We start from the raw sequence: 22,636 nt of genomic DNA, 5'->3' as shown, positions 1-22,636 counted from the left end.
GCTTGATGTTAGGCTTTCTCTTCGTGAAACTTTCATATGGAGTCTTACCCACTAAAGCTTTGGTAGGAACTCGATTAATCAGATATGTTGAATGACGTACGGCCTCTCCCCATAGTTCATTCGGCAGTTTCATAGCCTTAAGCAAGCTTCTTGTCATCTCCATTAATGTGCGGTTTCTTCTTTCAACTACACCATTCTGTTGAGGAGTATATGGTGCAGTTAGATGTCTAGAGACGCCACTTCCTTCACATAACCGGTTAAACTCAAGCGAGGTAAACTCTCCTCCCCTATCGGTGCGAAAGGTTTTGATAGACAATCCTGTCTGCTTCTCAATTCCTTCTTTAAACCTTTTAAACCGATCGAAAGCCTCGCTTTTCTCCTTCAATAGCATTGTCCACATGTATCTCGAAAAGTCATTGAAAGGACCGACCTTCTTTTTTTTTAATAATAAATAATAAATAATAAATATATAAATAAACTACAACTAGTGGTCCCATACCCACTAGCCACCTAACCACAATCACAACCAACAGCAGAATAACAATACCAATAAATATCCAATAATAACCAATATCAGAAAACATGAAACCAGCAACCTAGCAATGTTTCTATTGACTCAACTCTAGCAACCTAGCAATGCCAGACAACATCCAATCGAGTCCCTAGAACATCCTCCTCTTCATTGCCTTGATTCCACGATCACACTTTGCCTTTACCTGCACCACAAACACATATTGCAATGCATGAGTATTTTTAAAACACTCAGTAAGGCAATCCTCCCATCTACTGGGCTATACACACAAGCAATAGAGTATCTCTAACCATCACACAAAAATCAACAAACAACAAATAACAAACCAGGACTCTGCATCGACCGACACCAACATGCATCGACCGATACCACATGGGGATGCATCGACTGACACCCAATCTGCATCGACCGACGCATGCTCGACATAACACAAAAATCCTAGAGTTTTACGCGCCGTCCTCGCACTTGCATCGACCGACGTAAGATATTCATCGACCGACGCAAGATATGCATCGACCGACGCAATGCCGAGCATCATGTTTTCCCCGAAGCTTCTCGCTGGATCTTCGTTCCTACAACGACAAAACTCGATCCCAAGCCACAAGAAAGCTTCCTAACGTCCATAGCATCAATCTAACAAGTCTAACATCACACAACAAGCAGATTAAAGAGTTCTCTAGCTTAGATCAGCCATGGTCCTGCACTTGCTTTTGCCAAGACGAATCTGAAGCCAAACACAAGAAGAAAACGCCTTTAGGAAGCTCCTACAACGATCCCAGCTACAAATATCTACAAGAACAACCTCAAATCTCCAGAAATCACCAAGAACACCAAGAACACTTCTCTTTCTCTTTTGTTTCTTTCAAAAGCGGCTAAACACGCCTAATGAGACAAAACACGAGCTTAAGGATTTTCCTTTACCCAAAACGCAGCGTTTGACTTAAGTCAAAACGCAGGAACTCGACCTTGCATCGACCGATGCAACTCCCAAACCGGGACTTCGGTTCACGGATGTTACAATTCTCCCCCACCAATCTAGATTCGTCCTCGAATCTCGAACAATCATCACCCAAGGACTCCCGTGCAACCGTCTCCACGGCCCGCACTCCTTCGACCGATCTACAGAAGGTCACCTCTAGGCGATAGACTCACGCTCCAGGCATTATTTGCTCTAGACTTTTTGGAATTTCCTTTACTCATAGGCCTAAACCTTGAGTTTTCATTGGCTCCTCATCAGACCTAAGTCTTCATGCCAATGTTGGCTCCTCATCGGGCCTTAATATATATAAGGAAGAACCCAAAACTCGTCTCTCGGGGGTTGCCACCCTACAGCGCGCCCCCGGATCGTCATCCGAAATCGATATACCAACCATATTCCCAAGCCACAAAGTCTCTGAATATGGCAGTACTAGGAGAACCTAAGTCCCCAAGAGCCGCAAGCAAACAATTCTGAACACATCTGAGTCCTGTCCCTATCTAGGTTTCCTTCCCGTGGCTCGCGTAAAATATCTCAATGTCCTACCAACCACATATCCCCTCACTGGAATACCTCATGACCACACAAGGATCATATACATGCCCCAAGGGCCGCCACAAAGGCCAAACAAAATGTCCTAAAGAGGACCGCCACCAAGGCCAAACAAAATGTCCTAAAGAGGACCGCCACCAAGGCCAAACAAATGTCCTAAACAGGACCGCCACCAAGGCCAAACAAATTTCCTAAACAGGGCCGCCACCAAGGCCAAACAAATGTCCTAAACAGGACCGCCACAAAGGCCACTCGTCCCGAAGGACCGTCACAAAGACCATCTGTCCCGAAGGACCGTCACAAAGACACTCTGGCTAAACAGCCCGCCACAAAGGCCATGCAATTGGCTAAACAGCCCGCCACAAAGGCCACACAATTGGCTAAACAGCCCGCCACAAAGGCCACATACGGCTAAACAATCCGCCACAAAGGCCACACACGGCTAAACAGCCCGCCACAAAGGCCACACAATGTCTAAGACCGCCACACACGGGCACAATGAATCAGAAGTCCGCCACTAAGGCCACACAAGCCCTCCAAGGCTCTCCACCGCCAAAATGGACAAATTCTAACTCCCGTAAAACTTTCCATATTTAGCACTTTCCATTTTAGGAAACTTTCCACTTTTGGAAACTTCTATTTCAGAAAATTTTTCTCCAAAAACCCCGCCTCACGGAAACTTTGTACCACGAGCACCACCTCATCTTGTTACTGAGTCGCACAACCAACCACCCCAAGCGACCGAGTAAACAAGAGAGATGGGCTGGAATACTCCATTCCCGCTCCAGCCACGGATTACAGATGGGACCAAGCTAGACAAGTTCAAGTTGCGGCTTGCTTCTCATACCACTTCTTAAACCTTGCCTTCATCTTCGCTTCAGGCTCCCAAATCTGCTCCTCAACACCATCACAGTCCCACATGACTCTCATCAAATGAATCTTCTTCTTTCGAAGTTCCTTGATCCTCCTCTCGAGAACCCTCACTGGTCTCGCCTACAACGTCATGTTAGGCTGTAGATCCTCAGGAATCTTAGCCAACACCTGCTCACCCTCACGAAGACACTTCTGCAACATAGACACATGGAAAACCTTATGGAATGCACGCATAACCTCAGGTAACTCCAGTCTATATGCCACTGGTCCAATCCGCTCAATCACTCTGAATGGACCCATATACCTCGGACTCAACTTAGTCTCTGACAATGACCTGTTTGGTCCCCGCAACATGGCCATCTTGAGGTACACTATTCTCCTACCTGAAACTCAAGATCTCTCCTCCTCTTATCAGCATAACTCCTCTGTCTATCCTGAGCCTCCTTCATGTTCAGCTTGAGAACCCGAATCTTCTCTGGGGTCTCATGAACAAAACTAGCACCAAACATGCTCCTCTCCCCCACCTGAGTCCAACATAACAGTGTACGACATGGTCTCCCATACAAAGCCCCATAAGGAGCCATCTTAATACTCGCCTGATAACTGTTGTTGTAAGCAAACTCTACCAGGTTCAGGTGATCCACCCAATGGCCATCCCAATCCAACACACACATCCTCAGCAAATCCTCCAGTGTCTGGTTCGTCCTCTCAGACTGTCCATCTGTCTGGGGATGATAAGCTGTACTCATATGCACCTTAGTGCCCATCTCTTCCTGAAATGCCTTCCAAAACACCGAAGTGAACTTAGAATCCCTGTCAGACACAATCCTCGCTGGCACCCCATGCAATCTGACTATCTCTCTCACATACTTTTTAGCCAAGACCGCTGCTCCATCAGTCTTCTTATTGGCCAGAAAATGTGTTGACTTAGTCAACCGGTCCACAATGACCCAAATAGCATCAAAGGTCCGTGACACTAGCAATCCTACAACAAAATCCATAGTGATCATATCCCACTTCCACTCAGGAATGGGTAAACTCTTCAGTAAACCGCCCGGAACCTGATGCTCAGCCTTCACTAGCTGACACACATCGCACCTCGAAACCCAACTAGCCACATCCTTCTTCATCCCGATCCAGTGATAGTACCTCTTGAGGTCACGGTACATCTTAGTCGCTCCTGGATGAATAGAAAACTTGCTCGCATGAGCCTCTCTCAGAAACTCCTGCCTCAACTCCTCATCCTTGGGCACACAAACCCGACCGTGCACCAAGATAGTTCCATTATCTGAGACCTGATACTCTGAATCCACATCCTTAGAGGCATTCACCAGCCCCAAATCCTTCTCCTGAGCCAACCGCACCCTACTCAGAAGATCTGCTCTATCTACTGCTTCAAAACCCAACGGTTTTTGTGAAACAACACACAAGCTCAAAGCACTGATCTCTCCTACCAGAGACTCCATCTCCTGCTCCTGAGCCAAAACTACCCTCTTTCGACTCAGAGCATCTGCAACTTGGGACAAAAAGGCTTGATGTGCCCTGTCCCCTACAATGATAACATACTCGAGGCCCTGCCGTCGGAGCACTCCTCTTGGGAAAACTAGCAACCTTGTGATCCTTGCTCCCACAACTGAAGCAACTCGCACCACTCGGCCTCTGCGTAGCCTCCCACCTCCTCTTGGTTCCCTCTGCAGGCCTACCACCCCTGCTAGAACCACCCTGCTGCTGAGCCTTACTAGGCTGAACTGCTGGACTAGCCGCCACTGTCTGTGCCCGGATATCCTCCTCAATCTTTGCGGCAGTCTCAACCAGCTCTGCACGCGTAGCATAACTCCGCCCTCTACAGTAAACTCTCAAATCATCACGTAGAGCCCTCAAGAACCTCCTGATCTGAGCCTCCTCAGACTCCATAGCCCGACCCCCATAACATAGAAGTCGACTGAACTCCAAGTCCAGCTCCCGCACTGACCGTGTCCCCTGAGACAAATGAAGGAACTGCACCTCCAACCGATCCAATGCCTCTCTAGGAAAATACTTACGGTTGAACTCCAAGACAAAGTCAGCCCAAGTCATCTCCAGCTGCACTCTCCTAGCAGCCACTGATCTCCAGCACAACTCAGCATCACCACTCAAATAGTAGACCCCTATGTCCACCCAAAACTCCTCAGGACATCTCAGAGTATGGAAGTTACGTTCCACACGCATCCGCAACAGTAGGGTCTGTACCACTCGAAAACCTCTCAGTGAAAAGACCCTTCATCTCCTTGAGCATGGACAAATAACGTCCATGTGCTCCTGTATCCACAGCCACTGGCTGCCGCTCCTCCGCCACCACTTGTGGCACTACCTGAGCCTGAGCTGGTACCACTGGTGGTAACCGCTCTAACACCTGTGCTAGCATAGCCACAAAGTCAGCACCAGGGACTCCACCCGCTGGGACTCCCACACCCAAGACCCTAGCATCGCCGGCCACTGGAGCATCAACACCGCCCCCTCCGGCCACACTCACTGAATCCCCCAGAACACCCTGCGACTCGCCAACACCCTCAGCTGTCACACTCTGGTCCTCGGTCTCACTAACCTCTGGGACTCTGCCCCTACCATGACCACGTCCGTGTCGACGACCACGTCCGTGTCGACGACCACGTCCGTGTCTACGACCACGACCAGCAACAGCATCCTCTCTAGCCATCTGCACTACCATGAACAGAAGACTAAGCAAACAATTACTATTTAAACACAGAAACATAAACTCACCGTGGAATCACACAATCGGCTCGAAGATGATGTTCTAGGACTCAATGCCACACACAATTGACTAACTCACATAATCAATCAAGACATGCAATCCCAAACATCACAACAGAAACCTAGTGAACCCAAACCTAGAACCGTAAGGGCTCTGATACCAAAATGAAAGGACCGATCTTTTTTTTTATAATAATAAATAATAAATAATAAATATATAAATAAACTACAACTAGTGGTCCCATACACACTACCCACCTAACCACAATCACAACCAACAGCGGAATAATAATACCAATAAATATCCAGTAATAACCAATATCAGAAAACATGAAACCAACAACCTAGCAATGTTTCTATTGACTCAACTCTAGCAACCTAGCAATGCCAGACAACATCCAATCGAGTCCCTAGAATATCCTCCTCTTCATTACCTTGATTCCACGATCACACTTTGCCTTTACCTGCACCACAAACACATATTGCAATGCATGAGTATTTTAAAAACACTCAGTAAGGCAATCCTCCCATCTACTGGGCTATACACACAAGCAATAGAGTATCTTTAGCCATCACACAACAATCGACAAACAACAAATAACAAACCAGGACTCTGCATCGACCGACACCAACATGCATCGACCGATACCACATGGGGATGCATCGACCAACACAGAAGCTGCATCGACCGATGCATGTTACACTTGCATCGACCAACACCCAATCTGCATCGACCGACGCATGCTCGACATAACACGAAAACCCTAGAGTTTTACGTGCCGTCCTCGCCCTTGCATCAACTGACGCAAGATATGCATCGACCGACGCAATGCCGAGCATCGTGTTTTCTCGGAAGCTTCTCGCTGGATCTTCGTTCCTACAACCACAAAACTCGATCCCGAGCCACAAGAAAGCTTCATAACGTCCATAGCATCAATCTAACAAGTCTAACATCATACAACAAGTAGATTAAAGAGTTCTCTAACTTAGATCAGCCATGGTCCTGCACTTACCTTTGCCAAGACAAATCTGAACCCAAATACAAGAAGAAAACGCTTCTAGGAAGCTCCTACAACGATCCCAGCTACAAATCTCTACAGGAACAGCCTCAAATCTCCAGAAATCACCAAGAACACCAAGAACACTTCTATTTCTCTTTCGTTTCTCTCAAAAGCGGCTTAACATGCCTAATGAGACAAAACACGAGCTTAAGGGTTTTCCTTTACCCAAAACGTAGCGTTTGACTTAAGTCAAAACGCAGGAACTCGACCTTGCATCGACCGATACAACATCTGCATCGACCGATGCAACTCCCAAACCAGGATTTCGGTTCACGGATGTTACAGTCATCAATAAGGACAAAGACATACCGGTTGTTAGCTGGTGTTGGTGGAGAGACCGGTCCACACAAATCACTATGAATCAGCTCCAAAGCTTGAGCTGCTCGAAAAGATGTTGTAGTAGGAAACACAGCTCTCGTCTGTTTTCCGACTAAATACGCAGTGCACACATTCTTCTCATGAACAGATTGTGGCATTCCATACCTTGTCTTACCATGTTGTTCATTACTCCAATGCTTACATGTCCCAGCCGTGCATGCCATGTTAGAGTAGTGTCGTTGTCTTGGATATAAAGACACTTAGGATACTCAACCTCCATTGGCGTCTTGTACAAGCGGTTCGATGATCTTGTGACTCTTACTAACAACTGCCCAGCAGGATCGCTTAAAGTTAAGATGTCTCCCTTCATGTTCACTTCACATCCAAATTCAGTCACTTGTCCTAGACTGATAATGTTGTGCTTCAGGTCCGAAATGTAGTAAATCTCCTTGAGTGATCGCCTCTCACCTGTTTTTCCCACAAATACAATCGATCCCTTTCCAACAATGTTGACAAACAAACCATCACCAAACTTAACCTTCCTTGTGATGCTCATATCTAGGCTAGAAAAGAATTCTTTCTTTCCCGTCATGTGGTTGCTAGCACCGTTGTCAAGATACCATATACTTTCGTTGTTAGTATCATAGTTCTTGGGAAACACCTTATTCTCATTCAAGAACACCACCTCATGAACGTAAAGTGCATCAGCTTCATGAGTTTCATTCAGATTTGTCTCTTGATGTGAAACTTCTTTCGCTTGACATGAAGATGCGTAGTGACCCAGTTTATCACATCTCCAACAAATTATTTTAGATAGATCTTTCTTCTGGTTCTGGTTTTGATTCTTGTTTTGTACTTGATCTGTAGTGTCTCCTCCACGATTCTGGCCATTGAACCTTCCTCGTCCCCTGCCTTTGCCAGAAATATCTCCACTGTAGTTACCACGACCAAAACCACCTCGACCATATCCACCGCAACCATATCCTCCTCGACTGCTTCCTCTTCGACCATAACCTCCTTTGTTATAGCCTCCTCTGTTTCCTTGATATCCACCATAGTTTCCTTGATTGTTTGAATTTGAAAACATAAGTTTTGCTTGGTCTTCACTCCGGGTCTCCTCCCCTACACACTCTTCATAGGCTTTTATTTGACCAACTATGTCTCCAAATCCGGTTTTCTTTAAGTCTAAGACTTGTTCCAACGATGCAACGATATGAATATATTTGTGTCTTGGAAGTTCTTGTAAGAACTTCTTTACCAACTTTGATTCGTCAATGATCTCTCCCAAAGAAGCTGATTGCGATGCTAGGCCTGAGATCTTGCCAGCAAAATCATCAACAAAGTCGGTATCGTTCATCATCACCCGATCAATATCTGCAAGTAGGGTTTGAAGCCTCGCTTCCTTCACACGTTCCGCACCTTGGTGACGTGCTCGTATGGCTTCCCATAGGGTTTTAGCCGAACCTTGATCTCCAACTTGCAGGATGAGTGACTCGGGGATGGATTGAAACAGAAGAGCAGTCGCCACGTCGTTCATCTTATGATCGGTGGATCCAGGATCAATAGTCTCCCACACCTCGCTAACTTGAAGTGTAATTCTCATACGTATCGACCAAACAGTATAGTTTGTCGATGTTAACATCGGACATTGGATGGACGGTGATCCAAGGTCCTTGGTTCGCGGCGATGGGTTTGATTTGTCCCCCATACTTGGTTATGAACAGCTTCTCCTTCCACAACCTTTGATCGGAGCTACAACCTTAGCTCTACTACCAAATCTAAGAACAAATTTGAAGAATAAGAACACCTCTCTTATATTATTGATTTAGAAAACTCTCTCAAAAACTAAATCTCTCTCTCAAGTCTTATGGAACACCTCTCCATAGACTCTTATATTTATAGGTTTTAACTTTTCTTAAACCTATTAGAATTAACATATTACAACTTATTAATCTTAGGAACTTTTCCTTTTTCCTATTCTATCTCTTTTGGCAACTTCATAGGAGATAGCTTCTTCCACAAGTTGGAATTATCCAACATTGCTTGCTTGCTTGGCAAGCTTTCAGCTTCCTCCTTGACAATGAGCAATTGGCAGCTTCCCTCTCCAACTTGTCAGATTGTTTCATCAAGGTAGTCACTTGGAACAATTCACCAGCACCTTCACAATCACTTGTTGTGATGATAGGAGTGTGAATGTGACATATATCATGTTCATAACAGACACGGTGGGCTGCAAGAGTAATCTCACGTCGGATTCTTGTAACTGCTGCCATCGTGGTGGTCCTTGCACGAAAGTTAGTATGGTCTCTCAGATGCTCTAGAGTCAGCTTCTTCTTATGAATCAGGTACTTCACCGGATCCACCGTTCCAACATCAGTCACCTTCTCGGCGCTGAGCTCAATCTTCTGCTTCGTATCTTTGCCTTGTGGAGGAAGCTTCAAACACCCATCAACGGTCAGACTAGTCCCGTCGCAACCAACTTGGAGGGATGTGAGTATACAGAAACATCAACCTTGACCTGAAGATTCGCTGTGCAGGTTCCATTGTTCACTTCAAGAAAAGCAAAAGTCCCTTTTCCTTGCTCCCTTCCCGATTTAACCCATCCACTGATTTGGACCTTCTGACCTGCAAGTCCAGCTCCGTCGTCGGGTCGATCCACAATCCATCGAATACGGGTCCGACTCGAAAAGGGGGATTTCTGCACCGTCGATGAAGAGGCTCCATCTTTGTCCGGGAAGGTACCCTATCAATATCACTCATTGTTCGTAAGCCCTAAAGAGGTTAAGGTAGTAAGAAGATTTAGGTTTTTCTCCTTCCTTCGCTACGAGAAGAAGAAAATGGATTTTAGAAAATTCCTCTTAGTACGATACTACGATTACGATGTATAATAAAATTAATTTATAAAGTGAAAAAATCTTAAAAAGATGATGTCGACAAATATATTATACTAGATTAGGACCCGCCCGATGTGCGGGTTTAGATTTTTAAAAATAAAATTAAATTTAAAAGAATATAAAGTAAATATTTTAGTAATCATACTATAAAAGTAAATAGATACACCGAGGTATCCAATGTGACATTTGGTGTAAAAAGTGCGACTATGCGGTTGAGACTATTAATCATGTTTTCTTTGAATGTCCTCGCTCGTGTGAAGTTTGGGATTTATCTCCGACTCTAGTCTCGTCAGAGGGTTTTACATATGAGTCGGTGTAATCGAATTTTTGGATTTTTTTTTCTTCTGGAAGGGTGCCTCTCAAAAGGGTGATCCTGATCAATTTCTTCAATTACCATGAATTTTATGGGCAATCTGAAAAGCCATAAACAAAAAAGTTTTTCAAGGTTTAGAGATTGAGGCAAATGATATAATTGCTAAGGCTTTGGGCGATAAGTTAGCCTAGGAAGAGGCGCTCTCTTTTATGGTAGTCATTTCAGCTCCATCTCCATCTTCGCAAGTCCATGTTTTTCACCTCGTGTCTAAGACGGAGCCTCTCCCCCTGTGTTTGGAGTTAGAAAAGTTGTTGTGGGCCACAGAGCGGATACGTGCTGTAGGAATCACTTGTCAATATTTTGAGACTGATTGTGCTGAGTTACTCACTATGGTGCAGTCCAAGATTACCCGTCTTTCTCCAACCTGCTCGATGAGTTTAACTCGCTGGAGTCCTTCCTACTATTCTTCATCTCCTGGATCCCGCGTGCAGCAAATACGAAGGCGGAGTATCTTACATGTGTTTCACGTTCTCTTATCTCTGAAGTTTCTTTAATAAACCCCTTCTCTCCGGCTTGGGCAACTAACTGAGGAATTTCCTTTTAATTTATTGTTTGGTTGAAAAAAAAAAGTAAATAGATACACATTTAGTTAAAGAAAATAGTTGTAGATGAGTTCAAAGTTATTAAAATAAAATGAAATTTAACAAATATTATGTATTTAATTCTTTTCGTAAGTAAAAGCTATGTATAAAAGTAAAGAGATAAACTTTTAGTTATAGAAAATAGTTGTTTTTTGTTTGCTATAATACACTAATGTATATCCATTTACAAATATACTATCAACATTACCACTAAAAAGTATTTGTACATGCAAAAATATTTTACTTGTAAAATATACTCTTTAGTCTTTACTACAACCAACAGATTTTATTTATGAACACATTAAATAACCTACTATATATCTCTTTACTTTAATATTTTTATAGTTACAAAAACACATACATTAATCTTACATACTCATACAATAACAGTCTTTTTGAATAAATTATTTGATTGGTGAAAAAAATATGAGACGATTATAATTTCGAATTTCAAATTTCTATTTATTAGGTATTTTTTCTCTATTTTACTTTTATATAAATTTTTTTTTAGTAAGTTTTGAATTTTTATATTTTTATTTTTAAAATTTTTAATAAATGTAGAATTGACATGTGTCAACATCTGAATAATACAATTGACACATGTCACAATCTTGTTAATTAGTAATTTTGACATCAAGCTTTATATAATAAGATATATATATATATGTATATATATATAAATTATGTATTTCAAAGCTAAATAAGAATTATTTATCTTTACGAATTTACATTTTTTTGTCAACTCTAATTTACATATATATATATATATATTATTTTTTTAAAGTTTTAGTTTCTTTAATATCAAAAGAAAAACTAAAAAAAATAAAAGTAAAATATATTTAGATATATGCTAATTTTCATGTATGTACATAAACTAAATTCAATATTAACTTATTTTTCTTAACGAGCTATGAAATATTTATGGATGAATGCTAATTTACTCATTTATACTTTTCAAACTAGGTTTCAAATGCAGGTATATAAGTATTCAAGGTGTGGTTCAATTCTACTTTTCAAACTCAAACAACAAGCATCAAACAGCTAATAACGAGGTTATAGTCAGGAACAAATAAATCCAAAAATAGAAGATAAAAACATAAATTTAACAAAGAGTGTCTATAATTCAATATATATATATATATATATATATATATATATATATATATATATATATATATATATATTCTATAACAACCACATAGAAAATACTAAAGAGAGAAGTCAAAAATACAACTAGTTCTTGATAATATTATGATCGTCTTGAAACGACCGACCTTTTTTTTTTTTTTTTAATAAATAAATAATAAATAATAATATAATAGTTAACTACAACTAGTGGTCCCATACCCACTAGCCACCTAACCACATTCACAATCCAACAGCGGAACAACATACCAATAATTATCCAATAAAACAATAACCAATAACCAAATAAATAATATCCAGCATTAATTCCAAACATCATAAATCAAATAACCAGCAATCCTAACAATGCTCTAAGACTCAATTCTAGCAACCTAACAATGCCAGGTAACCATACAATCAAGTCCCTAGAACATCCTCCTCTTCATTGCCTTTGATTCCATGATCACACTTTGCCTTTACCTGCACCACAAACACAAATTGAGATGCATGAGTATTTGATAAACACTCAGTGAGGCAATCCTCCCATCTACTGGGCTATACACACAAGCAATAAGATCTCTACATGCCACAAACAACAATCAATAAAACAAACCAGGCAATATACAAAGTATACAACGATCCATCGTAGCTGAAATAAGGGTGTCGACCGACACCAGATGGTGTCGATCGACACTGACAATCTGGTGTCGACCGACACCATACTGGTGTCGACCGACACCCTGCCCGACACTCCCGACAATCCTAGTTTGTGTCGACCGACACCTCCACATGGCATCGATCGACACTCGCCAAAGTCCCGAGCCGTCCTCGCGTTGGTGTCGACCGACACCGTTGCCGAGCAGCGATTTCCTTCGATCAGAAACTCCGAATCTCGCCTCCAATCTTCTCCAATCCGCTCCTTGCACTCCCAGAAGCCAAACCCAGCCACAACAGCGACGGAATACCATAGGGAACTCAAAGAAACAACCACATAAGCACCAAATCACATAGAATCTAGAGATTTTAGCTTAGATAAGCCATGGTCATGCACTCACCTCTTTCAAGAAGATTCTGACCAACAAGAACGAATTCCCTCACTCCTAGCAAGCTTCTATCACCTTCCCAGCCTTAGATCTCCCAAGAACGGCAAGGAATCTCTCAATCTCTTCCCAAAAGCTCAAGAACACTTTTCTCTCCTTCTTTTTCTCTAAAAGCGGCCAAATAACCCAAAAAAACACGACCCTAGGTCGTTTCCCCTCTTTTACACTCGATTTAGGGGTTCCCTAAACTAACCACGCAAACCGGACAATTAAAATTGAACCGACCAAACCGGCCACAACTGGTGTCGATCGATGCCTCACTAGAAGGTGTCGATCGACACCCTTACCAAAATACCAAAAATTGGTTTGCGGGTGTTACAATTCTCCCCCACCAATCTAGATTCGTCCTCGAATCTCGGACAAACATCAGCCAAGGACTCCCGTGCAACCGTCTCCACGGCCCGCACTCCTCCGACCGATCTACAGAAGGTCACCTCTAGGCGATAGACTCACGCTCCAGGCGTCATTTGCTCTTGACTTTTTGGACTTTCCTTTACTCATAGGCCTAAACCTTGAGTTTTTATTGGCTCCTCATCAGACCTAAGTCTGCATGCCAAATGTTGGCTCCTCATTAGGCCGATGCCTGCATGCCATAATATATAAGGAAAAGTCCAAACTCGTCTCTCGGGTTGCCACCCTACAGCGCGCCCCCGGATCGTCATCCAAAGTCGATATACCAACCATACTCCCGAGCCACAAAGTCTCTGAATATGGCAGTACTAGGAGAACCTAAGTCCCCCAAGAGTCGCGAGCAAACGATTCTGAACACGTCTGAGTCCTATCCCTATCCAGGTTTCCTTCCCGTGGTTCGCGTAAAAACATCTCAATGTCCTACCAACCACATATTCCCTCACTGGAATACCTCATGACCACACAAGGATCATATACACGCCACAAGGGCCGCCACAAAGGCCAACAAAATGTCCTAAAGAGGACCGCCACCAAGGCCAAACAAATATCCTAAAGAGGACCGCCACCAAGGCCAAACAAATGTCCTAAACAGGACCGCCACCAAGGCCAAACAAATGTCCTAAAGAGGACCGGCACCAAGGCACTCTGGCTAAACAGCCCGCCACAAAGGCCCCGAAGGACCGTCACAAAGACCATCTGTCCCGAAGGACCGTCACAAAGACACTCTGGCTAAACAGCCCGCCACAAAGGCCATCTGTCCCGAAGGACCGTCACAAAGACACTCTGGCTAAACAGCCCGCCACAAAGGCCAAACAAATGTCCTAAAAAGGACCACCACCAAGGCCACACAAATGTCCTAAAGAGGACCGTCACAAAGACACTCTGGCTAGAAAGCCCGTCACAAAGACCACACATTGTCTAAAAAGACCGCCACACACGGCACACTGACTCAAAAGTCCGCCACTAAGGCCACACACAAGCCCCCTTTAAGGCTCTCCACCGCTAAAATGGACAAATTCCAACTCCCGGAAAACTTTCCATATTTAGCACTTTCCATTTTTGGAAAACTTTCCACTTTTGGAAACTTCTATTTCAGGAAACTTTCTTCCAAAACCCCGCCTCACGGAAAACTTTGTACCCCGAACACCACCTCAGCTTGTTACTGAGTCGCACAACCAACCACCCCAAGCGACCGAGTAACAAGAGAGATGGGCTGGAATACTCCATTCCCGCTCCAGCCACGGATTACAGATGGGCCCAGGCTAAACAAGCTCAAGTCGCGGCTTGCTTCTCATACCACTTCTTGAACCTTGCCTTCATCTTTGCCTCAGGCTCCCAAGTCTGCTCCTCAACACCATCACAGTCCCACAAGACTCTCATCAAAGGAATCTTCTTCTTCCGAAGTTCCTTGATCCTCCTCTCGAGAACCCTCACTGGTCTCGCCTCCAAAGTCATGTTAGGCTGAAGATCCTCAGGAATCTTAGCCAACACCTCCTCTTCCTCACGGAGACACTTCCGCAACATAGACACATGGAAAACCTTATGGAATGCACGCATCACCTCAGGTAACTCCAATCTATATGCCACTGGTCCGACCCGCTCAATCACTCTGAATGGACCCATATACCTCGGACTCAACTTAGTCTCTGACAATGACCTGTTCGGACCCCGCAACATGGCCATCTTGAGGTACACTCTGTCTCCTACCTGAAACTCAAGATCTCTCCTCCTCCTATCTGCATAACTCCACTGCCTATCCTGAGCCTCCTTCATGTTCAGCTTGAGAACCCGAATCTTCTCAGAGGTCTCCTGAACAAAACTAGCACCAAACATGCTCCTCTCCCCCACCTGAGTCCAGCATAATGGTGTACGACATGGCCTTCCATACAAAGCCTCATAAGGAGCCATCTTAATACTTGCCTGATAGCTGTTGTTGTAAGCAAACTCTACCAGGTTCAGATGATCTGCCCAATGGCCACCCCAATACAACACACACATCCTTAGCAAATCTTTCAGCGTCTGGATTGTCCTCTCAGACTGTCCATCTGTCTAGGGATGATAAGCTGTACTCATATGCACCTTAGTGCCCATCTCTGCCTGAATTGCCTTCCAGAACACCGAAGTGAACTTAGAATCTCTGTCATACACAATGCTTGCTGGCACCCCATGCAATCTGACTATCTCCCTCACATACTTCTTAGCCAAGACCGCTGCTCCATCAGTCTTCTTAATGGCCAGAAAATGTGCTGACTTAGTCAACCAGTCCACAATGACCCAGATAGCATCAAAGGTCCGTGACACTGGCAATCCTACTACAAAATCCATCGTGATCATATCCCACTTCCACTCTGTAATGGATAGACTCTTTAGTAATCCGCTTGGAACCTGATGCTCAGCCTTCACCAGCTGACACACGTCGCACCTCGCGACCCAACTAGCTACAACCTTCTTCATCCGGACCTAATGATAGTACCTCTTGAGATCACGGTACGTCTTAGTCGCTCCTGAATGAATAGAAAACATGCTCGCATGAGCCTTCCTCAAGATCACCCATATCAAATCCTCATCCTTGGGCACACAAATCCGACCGCGCACCAAGATAGTACCATTAGCTGAGACCTGATACCCTGAATCAATATCCTTAGAGATATTCACCAGCCCCAAATCCTTCTCCTGAGCCAACCACACCCTGCTCAGAAGATCCGCTCCATAAGCCGCCACCTAACCTAATGGTTCTCGAGAAACCACACACAAGCTCAACGCACTGATCTCTCCTACCAGAGACTTCATCTCATGGTCCTGTAGTAACCTGCCAAACCAAGGAAACTCCTGATCTTAGTGACATTCTGTTGACTAGGCCAATCCCTGATAGCCTGAATCTTCTCCAAATCTACAGAAACTCACTCTGCAGAAACAATGTGACCTAGAGATTCCATCTCACGCTGCCAAAAACTACACTTGCTCAACTTAGCAAACAACTTCTGCTCCCGCAGCTTCTCCAGAACTGCTCTCAAATGCACTGCATGCTCTTCAGGACTCTTAGAAAATACCAGGATATCGTCGATGAAAATGATGACAAATACATCTAGAAACTCCTGAAACACATTGTTCATCAATCTCATAAACGCTGCTGGCGCGTTAGTCAACCCGAAAGGCATCACCACAAACTCACAATGCCCATACCTCGTCCTGAAAGCAGTCTTCCTCACATCTGCCTCATCTATCGGCATCTGATAGTAACCCGACGCCAGATCTACCTTAGAGAACCAAGTAGCACCCCTCAAATGATCCAACAACTCATCAATCCTAGGAAGAGGGTACTTGTTCTTCACAGTAACCCGGTTCAAACCCCATTAATCTATACACAAGCGGAGACTTCCGTCCTTCTTTTTAACAAACAACACCGGTGCTCTCCACGGTGATACACTAGAACGTATGAATCCCTTGCTCCATAAATCCTCTAGTTACTTCTTCAGCTCAACTAAACAAACACTCAAGTATGCCGACATCAACTCGCCGCCACCTGAATATCAACCCTCTTGTTCCTCCAAAAACCTCTAGTAATTTGCCAGTTAGGAAAACTTCCACAAGTTAGCTTATTCCAAAGATAGCTTTCCGCTTGGCAATTCTCCACAGCAAATCATCAATACGAACGTAATAAAACAAACAAGTACCATACGCTCGCATATTCTGATTCACCGCTTCAAATGCTTTGCAGGCCGCTAACTCAAACCACTTGACTTATTCCCTCCAACCAGCTTACCAAAACCTTGAATCTAGCAATCCTGTCCATCTCCAATGAACTTCATCCAACATCATCGCAACGATTAGTTTATCCTGCCATGAAGGCTTCTCGTGAATCTTATGTACCTGGCAACCATGCCCTTTCCGGCTCGTATCTACTACAGCTCTCCTTCTCGGGACTCTAGCACCACCGGCCACTCAATCATGGCACATCAGCCACACATTCTTGACCGCTCCGGTCATAAAACCCTGGCCCACCGGCCAACATAATCCAAAAATCCAACATTAAACCATCATCACTCTCGAGGTCTACATTCCGTCGTTATGTTCATACTCACGTTCTATACATTGCTTGCTCCCAACTCTTCCTCTCTTAGGTCGCAACCTTTGAGCCATACCGATCTCACTCTCAGACCAGCATCTTTGAGTTATACCATCTCACTCTTGGACCACAATTCTCAAGATCTCGGTATCAGGGGAACTACTCATCCCCTCAGGGGAAAATCATCCCCTCTGCCACTCTCGGAGCCCTCAGCCCCTCGAGCTATCGGTATTCAGGGGAATCACCATCCCCTTAGGAGCAACAATCCTTAACGACTATAAACATCTCTCGACACAAAGTACCTCCTGTGGTCCGAGTATAACATTGCAATGTTACACCTGCCCACTAAAATTCTAATATCCAACTGGATTAACCCCCAAACAGAGAAATATCTGCTCCAACTGTAAATGTCCACCTATCCGCCTCTCTAGGTCCGATACCCCTTGAGAATAATCTCATACCGGTCATCTATAACCGCTCCATCCTGTTAACATAAGGTGGAAAGTCCTCAACATCCGCAGCCTTCGGCTGCACCACGCCACATGCGACACAACTAAAGCCTACACTGGTACCCCTCTCGGTAACCGCTCCAACAGCACGCCAACCGATCCGCCAAGCGATCATCTCGACCCTGGGCTCCACCTGCTGCAACCCCACACATGGGTTCCCAGCACCACCGACACGCTCACCGGCTAACCCCCTCTGGTCCCTCCTGATACGCTTGCGACCCTCTGACGTACCTCCTCGTGGAACTCTAGACCACACACTCGCTGGCCTCGAGACCCACCCGACAATGACCACGACCACGTCCCCGTCCACGACAAACAACTCAAACACCTTAACCACTGATCTTCCAAGAACAGAGGCTAACAAGCATAAAACAAATCAATACCACACAAAGAAACATAACAATAACTCACCGTGGAATCTCATTGAAGGGTCGAAGAGGATGTTCTAGGACTCCATGCCACAAACAATTGACTAACTCACATAATCAATCAAGACATGCAATCCCAAATATCACAACAGAAACCTAGTGAACCCAAACTTAGAACCATAAGGGCTCTGATACCAAAATGAAACGACCGACCTTTTTTTTTTTAATAAATAAATAATAAATAATAATATAATAGTTAACTACAACTAGTGGTCCCATACCCACTAGCCACCTAACCACATTCACAATCCAACAGCGGAACAACATACCAATAATTATCCAATAAAACAATAACCAATAACCAAATAAATAATATCCAGCATTAATTCCAAACATCATAAATCAAATAACCAGCAATCCTAACAATGCTCTAAGACTCAATTCTAGCAACCTAACAATGCCAGGTAACCATACAATCAAGTCCCTAGAACATCCTCCTCTTCATTGCCTTTGATTCCACGATCACACTTTGCCTTTACCTGCACCACAAACACAAATTGAGATGCATGAGTATTTGATAAACACTCAGTGAGGCAATCCTCCCATCTACTGGGCTATACACACAAGCAATAAGATCTCTACATGCCACAAACAACAATCAATAAAACAAACCAGGCAATATACAAAGTATACAACGATCCATCGTAGCTGAAAGAAGGGTGTCGACCGACACCAGATGGTGTCGATCGACACTGACAATCTGGTGTCGACCGACACCCTGCCCGACACTCCCGAAAACCCTAGTTTGTGTTGACCGACACCTCCACATGGCATCGATCGACACTCGCCAAAGTCCCGAGCCGTCCTCGCGTTGGTGTCGACCGACACCCCAACTGGTGTCGACCGACACCGTTGCCGAGCAGCGATTTCCTTCGATCAGAAACTCCGAATCTCGCCTCCAATCTTCTCCAATCCGCTCCTTGCACTCCCAGAAGCCAAACCCAGCCACAACAGCGACGAAATACCATAGGAAACTCAAAGAAACAACCACATAAGCACCAAATCACATAGAATCTAGAGATCTTAGCTTAGATAAGCCATGGTCATGCACTCACCTCTTTCAAGAAGATTCTGACCAACAAGAACGAATTCCCTCACTCCTAGCAAGCTTCTATCACCTTCCCAGCCTTAGATCTCCCAAGAACAGCAAGGAATCTCTCAATCTCTTCCCAAAAGCTCAAGAACACTTTTCTCTCCTTCTTTTTCTCTAAAAGCGGCCAAATAACCCCAAAAACACGACCCTAGGTCGTTTCCCCTCTTTTACACTCGATTTAGGGGTTTCCTAAACCAACCACGCAAACCGGACAATTAAAATTGAACCGACCAAACCGGCCACAACTGGTGTCGATCGATGCCTCACTAGAAGGTGTCGATCGACACACTTACCAAAATACCAAAAATTGGGTTGCGGGTGTTACACGTCTTTAACTGGCTTTGGTACATAAACAATGACGGAAGGCTCCGTCGAATTTGCAGTGGCTGTTTTCACATTTTTCGAATTGTCTATAGATGATGGCACAATTGTTATTGCTTAAACACACACCTGAGAAACGGTTGCTCCGTGTCTTGCATATTTTATCCGCCAAACCCGTCTCTACATATACAAAAACACATTTGAGCATATGTGTGTTACTTAAAAATTAATGTCTATAATAAAAAGGCATACTAATTATGATATAACACCTAAATTCACATATTGGAATGTATGATAATTTAGTTACTATATAATGACATGAGTATTGTACATGTAGTGGCAGCAAGAAAGATAAAAAAGATAAAGAGAAGCAGTGGTGGACCCATGTTATGGTTTGTGGTGGCAGCTGTCATCAGTAATATTTAAAAACCTACAATTTTTACACTATGCAAAAGAAGTTTAGTGGCAAAATAGCTTGAGAACAAGCTAAAATCTGTTTAAGTTAGATAGTTCGACTCCACCTGTGACAATCTGCCACCACTAATAATTTTTTTTGAGTCCGCCCCTGAGGAGAAGAGATGAAAGAACACAGTTTGAGAGCTTCATTTTTTTTTTTGAGAGAGAAGGAATGAATATTCTCGAGAGATTGTTGGAATTAATTAATTGTTGTGTAGGAACATAAATTATTGTTGGTGGCACTATATATATATATATATAGGCAACAAAGACTCAATATCTTACATATTATTTTAATTTTGTTGATAACCACCTTATAAAAATTAACCTATAATATATATATATATACTTCTTTTTGACATGTATTTTCTAAAAAGAACTTTTAATACATCTTTATCTATTTGATTTGATTGAAGTATGTTACTATATCTAAAAAACATATTCTTTTGAAAGCAAATTATCTTAAACTAAAAATAGCTGTAAGATAGAAATCATTCCAATATTTTTTTTTGTCTTTTTATCACATATGCCATATATTCTTAAAATGTATTTCTGTATTTTAATAAACATAATTCATATGAAATTATAATTAGATATTATTTTATGATATTATTCTAATCAAAGCAGATTCCTCTATTACATATTGCTTTGAAATAGTGTTTCCTTTACATATTTATTTAACCTGATTTATTTCTCTTTTTTTTTTCTTTTCATTTAAGGGGCAATTTGCCACATGACCAATTCTACAAATGAAACGAAGAATATAGCATATTAATGATGAAAATTAAGTCAGTAACCAAAGCCCATTGCAAAATTACCAAAGGAGCCCAGCGTGACATGTACGCGCTGCTAGCCAGGAGTTGTGATGTGATGACGTGGGAAGTCTATCTTGGTAGGTTTTATAGTAACAACATGTCCAATTATTTTAAAAATTTTGAAAATAGAATAGAAATATGTATACTTAGTAATTTGTTTAACTTCTAATTACTATTTTTAATTACTCATTAATTTTTGCAACTTATAATTTATGCAAGACAAGACAAATTAAAACCATAAGATACAAAAAAAATACCCAAATTGAATGTGAACAAGAGAATGGTTCATATTAATCGCTTGATGAAGAAGGAACACTAAACCCTTGAAGACATAACATTGACAACCCAAACTGTCAAACTTAACACCGAACAAGTATAAATGATAACATTGAATATTTATTTTTTAAAAAATATTCAAAGCAAATATGATAAAAATAGAGTTCTAGTTAAAAAAAACAGAAGAAAAAATGGAAAGAACACACATGTGTATAGACGTGTGTACGTGTGCAAGAAGAGGAGAGAGGGATGTCATTTGATTGTGCAACTGTAGATGATGCAACAGGGTTACTTTGGTAATTATTATATAAAATACAGCTAATATAAATTTTTAATGGTTAGTGTAGTTATGGAGTGAATTATAGATTTTTTTTAGTTATTGCTGCCAAATTCCCTTCATTTAAATAAAAAAGTTAAATATGATGTACTCATAAAAGTTTAGATAATAAATTTTGAGCTAGGGATTGCTTGCAGCCCCTTATTGGAGGTCATGTGTAACGTCTCGACCGACACCTTGTTTAGTGGGCCCCATGTCTATTCCCGGCTCATGGATCTACTTTTCTTAAATAGGCCTTAAATTCTCTCGCTAAGCCTGCAGGTCCACCCATATCCGACGGTTGGTTTGCTACGTCTGGGAGGCTTTAAAGACTTGTTTACCGTCCATACAAATAACCACATGATTTTTCTCTGTGTTTTGTCCTCACTCGTACAATTCCGACAATCACTTCTCGGAAAGTCACCCATCTTGAAACTACTCCAGCTCAAGCACGCTTTAACTCTAGAGTTATCTTTAGGACCCTTGACCAAAAAGATAATTGGCACTTTGGTGATATAGGTAACCAAATCAATTTATTTAAACCTCCCCACATGTCCCTCAAATCAGGATGTCACACCATATAATGGTACAAATCTTCCATATATATATATATATATATATATATCCACACTCTCATTTCGATCTCCATTATTGTCCTTATTTACTTATCTGTCTTTTTGCAGCCAACTAGTCCAGCAAAATGTTTTGACCAATATGGAGCTCAGTATTTAAGAGAGACATCCAACTTATGTTCAGAGTATGGTTCTAAGAGACTCGAGATATAGTGGAGATATAAATTTTTTTGCTTG

General features: G+C 42.8%; 2 protein-coding genes across 2 annotated transcripts; both read right to left on the bottom strand.

Annotated features, from left to right (window-relative positions):
* Positions 1 to 7,175: 7,175 nt before the first annotated feature.
* LOC147937546 (uncharacterized) lies at positions 7,176 to 8,666 on the bottom strand. Its single transcript, XM_087464255.1, has one exon. The coding sequence runs from the start codon at positions 8,664 to 8,666 to the stop codon at positions 7,176 to 7,178; it is 1,491 nt and encodes a 496-aa protein (XP_087320381.1).
* Positions 8,667 to 9,060: 394 nt separating this feature from the next.
* On the bottom strand, positions 9,061 to 21,259 carry LOC104714883 (asparaginyl-tRNA synthetase family). The gene is made up of 3 exons (XM_087464254.1): positions 21,239 to 21,259; positions 9,576 to 9,806; positions 9,061 to 9,498 (listed from the first exon to the last, which is right to left on the bottom strand). The coding sequence occupies exons 1-3, from the start codon at positions 21,257 to 21,259 to the stop codon at positions 9,061 to 9,063; spliced, it is 690 nt and encodes a 229-aa protein (XP_087320380.1).
* Positions 21,260 to 22,636: the final 1,377 nt, after the last annotated feature.

The sequence above is a fragment of the Camelina sativa genome, chromosome 9 (genome assembly GCF_030686135.1).
Source record: "Camelina sativa cultivar CO46 ecotype springtype chromosome 9, ASM3068613v1".
Classification (NCBI taxonomy): Eukaryota; Viridiplantae; Streptophyta; class Magnoliopsida; order Brassicales; family Brassicaceae; genus Camelina; species Camelina sativa.
Note: the sequence above shows the minus strand (reverse complement) of the source record. Positions and strands in the feature narration are given on the sequence as shown.

Coding starts and splice junctions, on each gene's coding strand:
- LOC104714883 (XM_087464254.1), bottom strand. CDS start 21,259: ATGTCACGCTGGGCTCCTTTG. Junction 9,807..21,238: donor TGTCACGCTGGGCTCCTTTG/GTAATTTTGCAA, acceptor TGATATTGATAG/GGTACCTTCCCGGACAAAGA. Junction 9,499..9,575: donor CAGCGAATCTTCAGGTCAAG/GTTGATGTTTCT, acceptor GGGTGTTTGAAG/CTTCCTCCACAAGGCAAAGA.
- LOC147937546 (XM_087464255.1), bottom strand. CDS start 8,666: ATGAGAATTACACTTCAAGTTAGCGAGGTGTGGGAGACTATTGATCCT.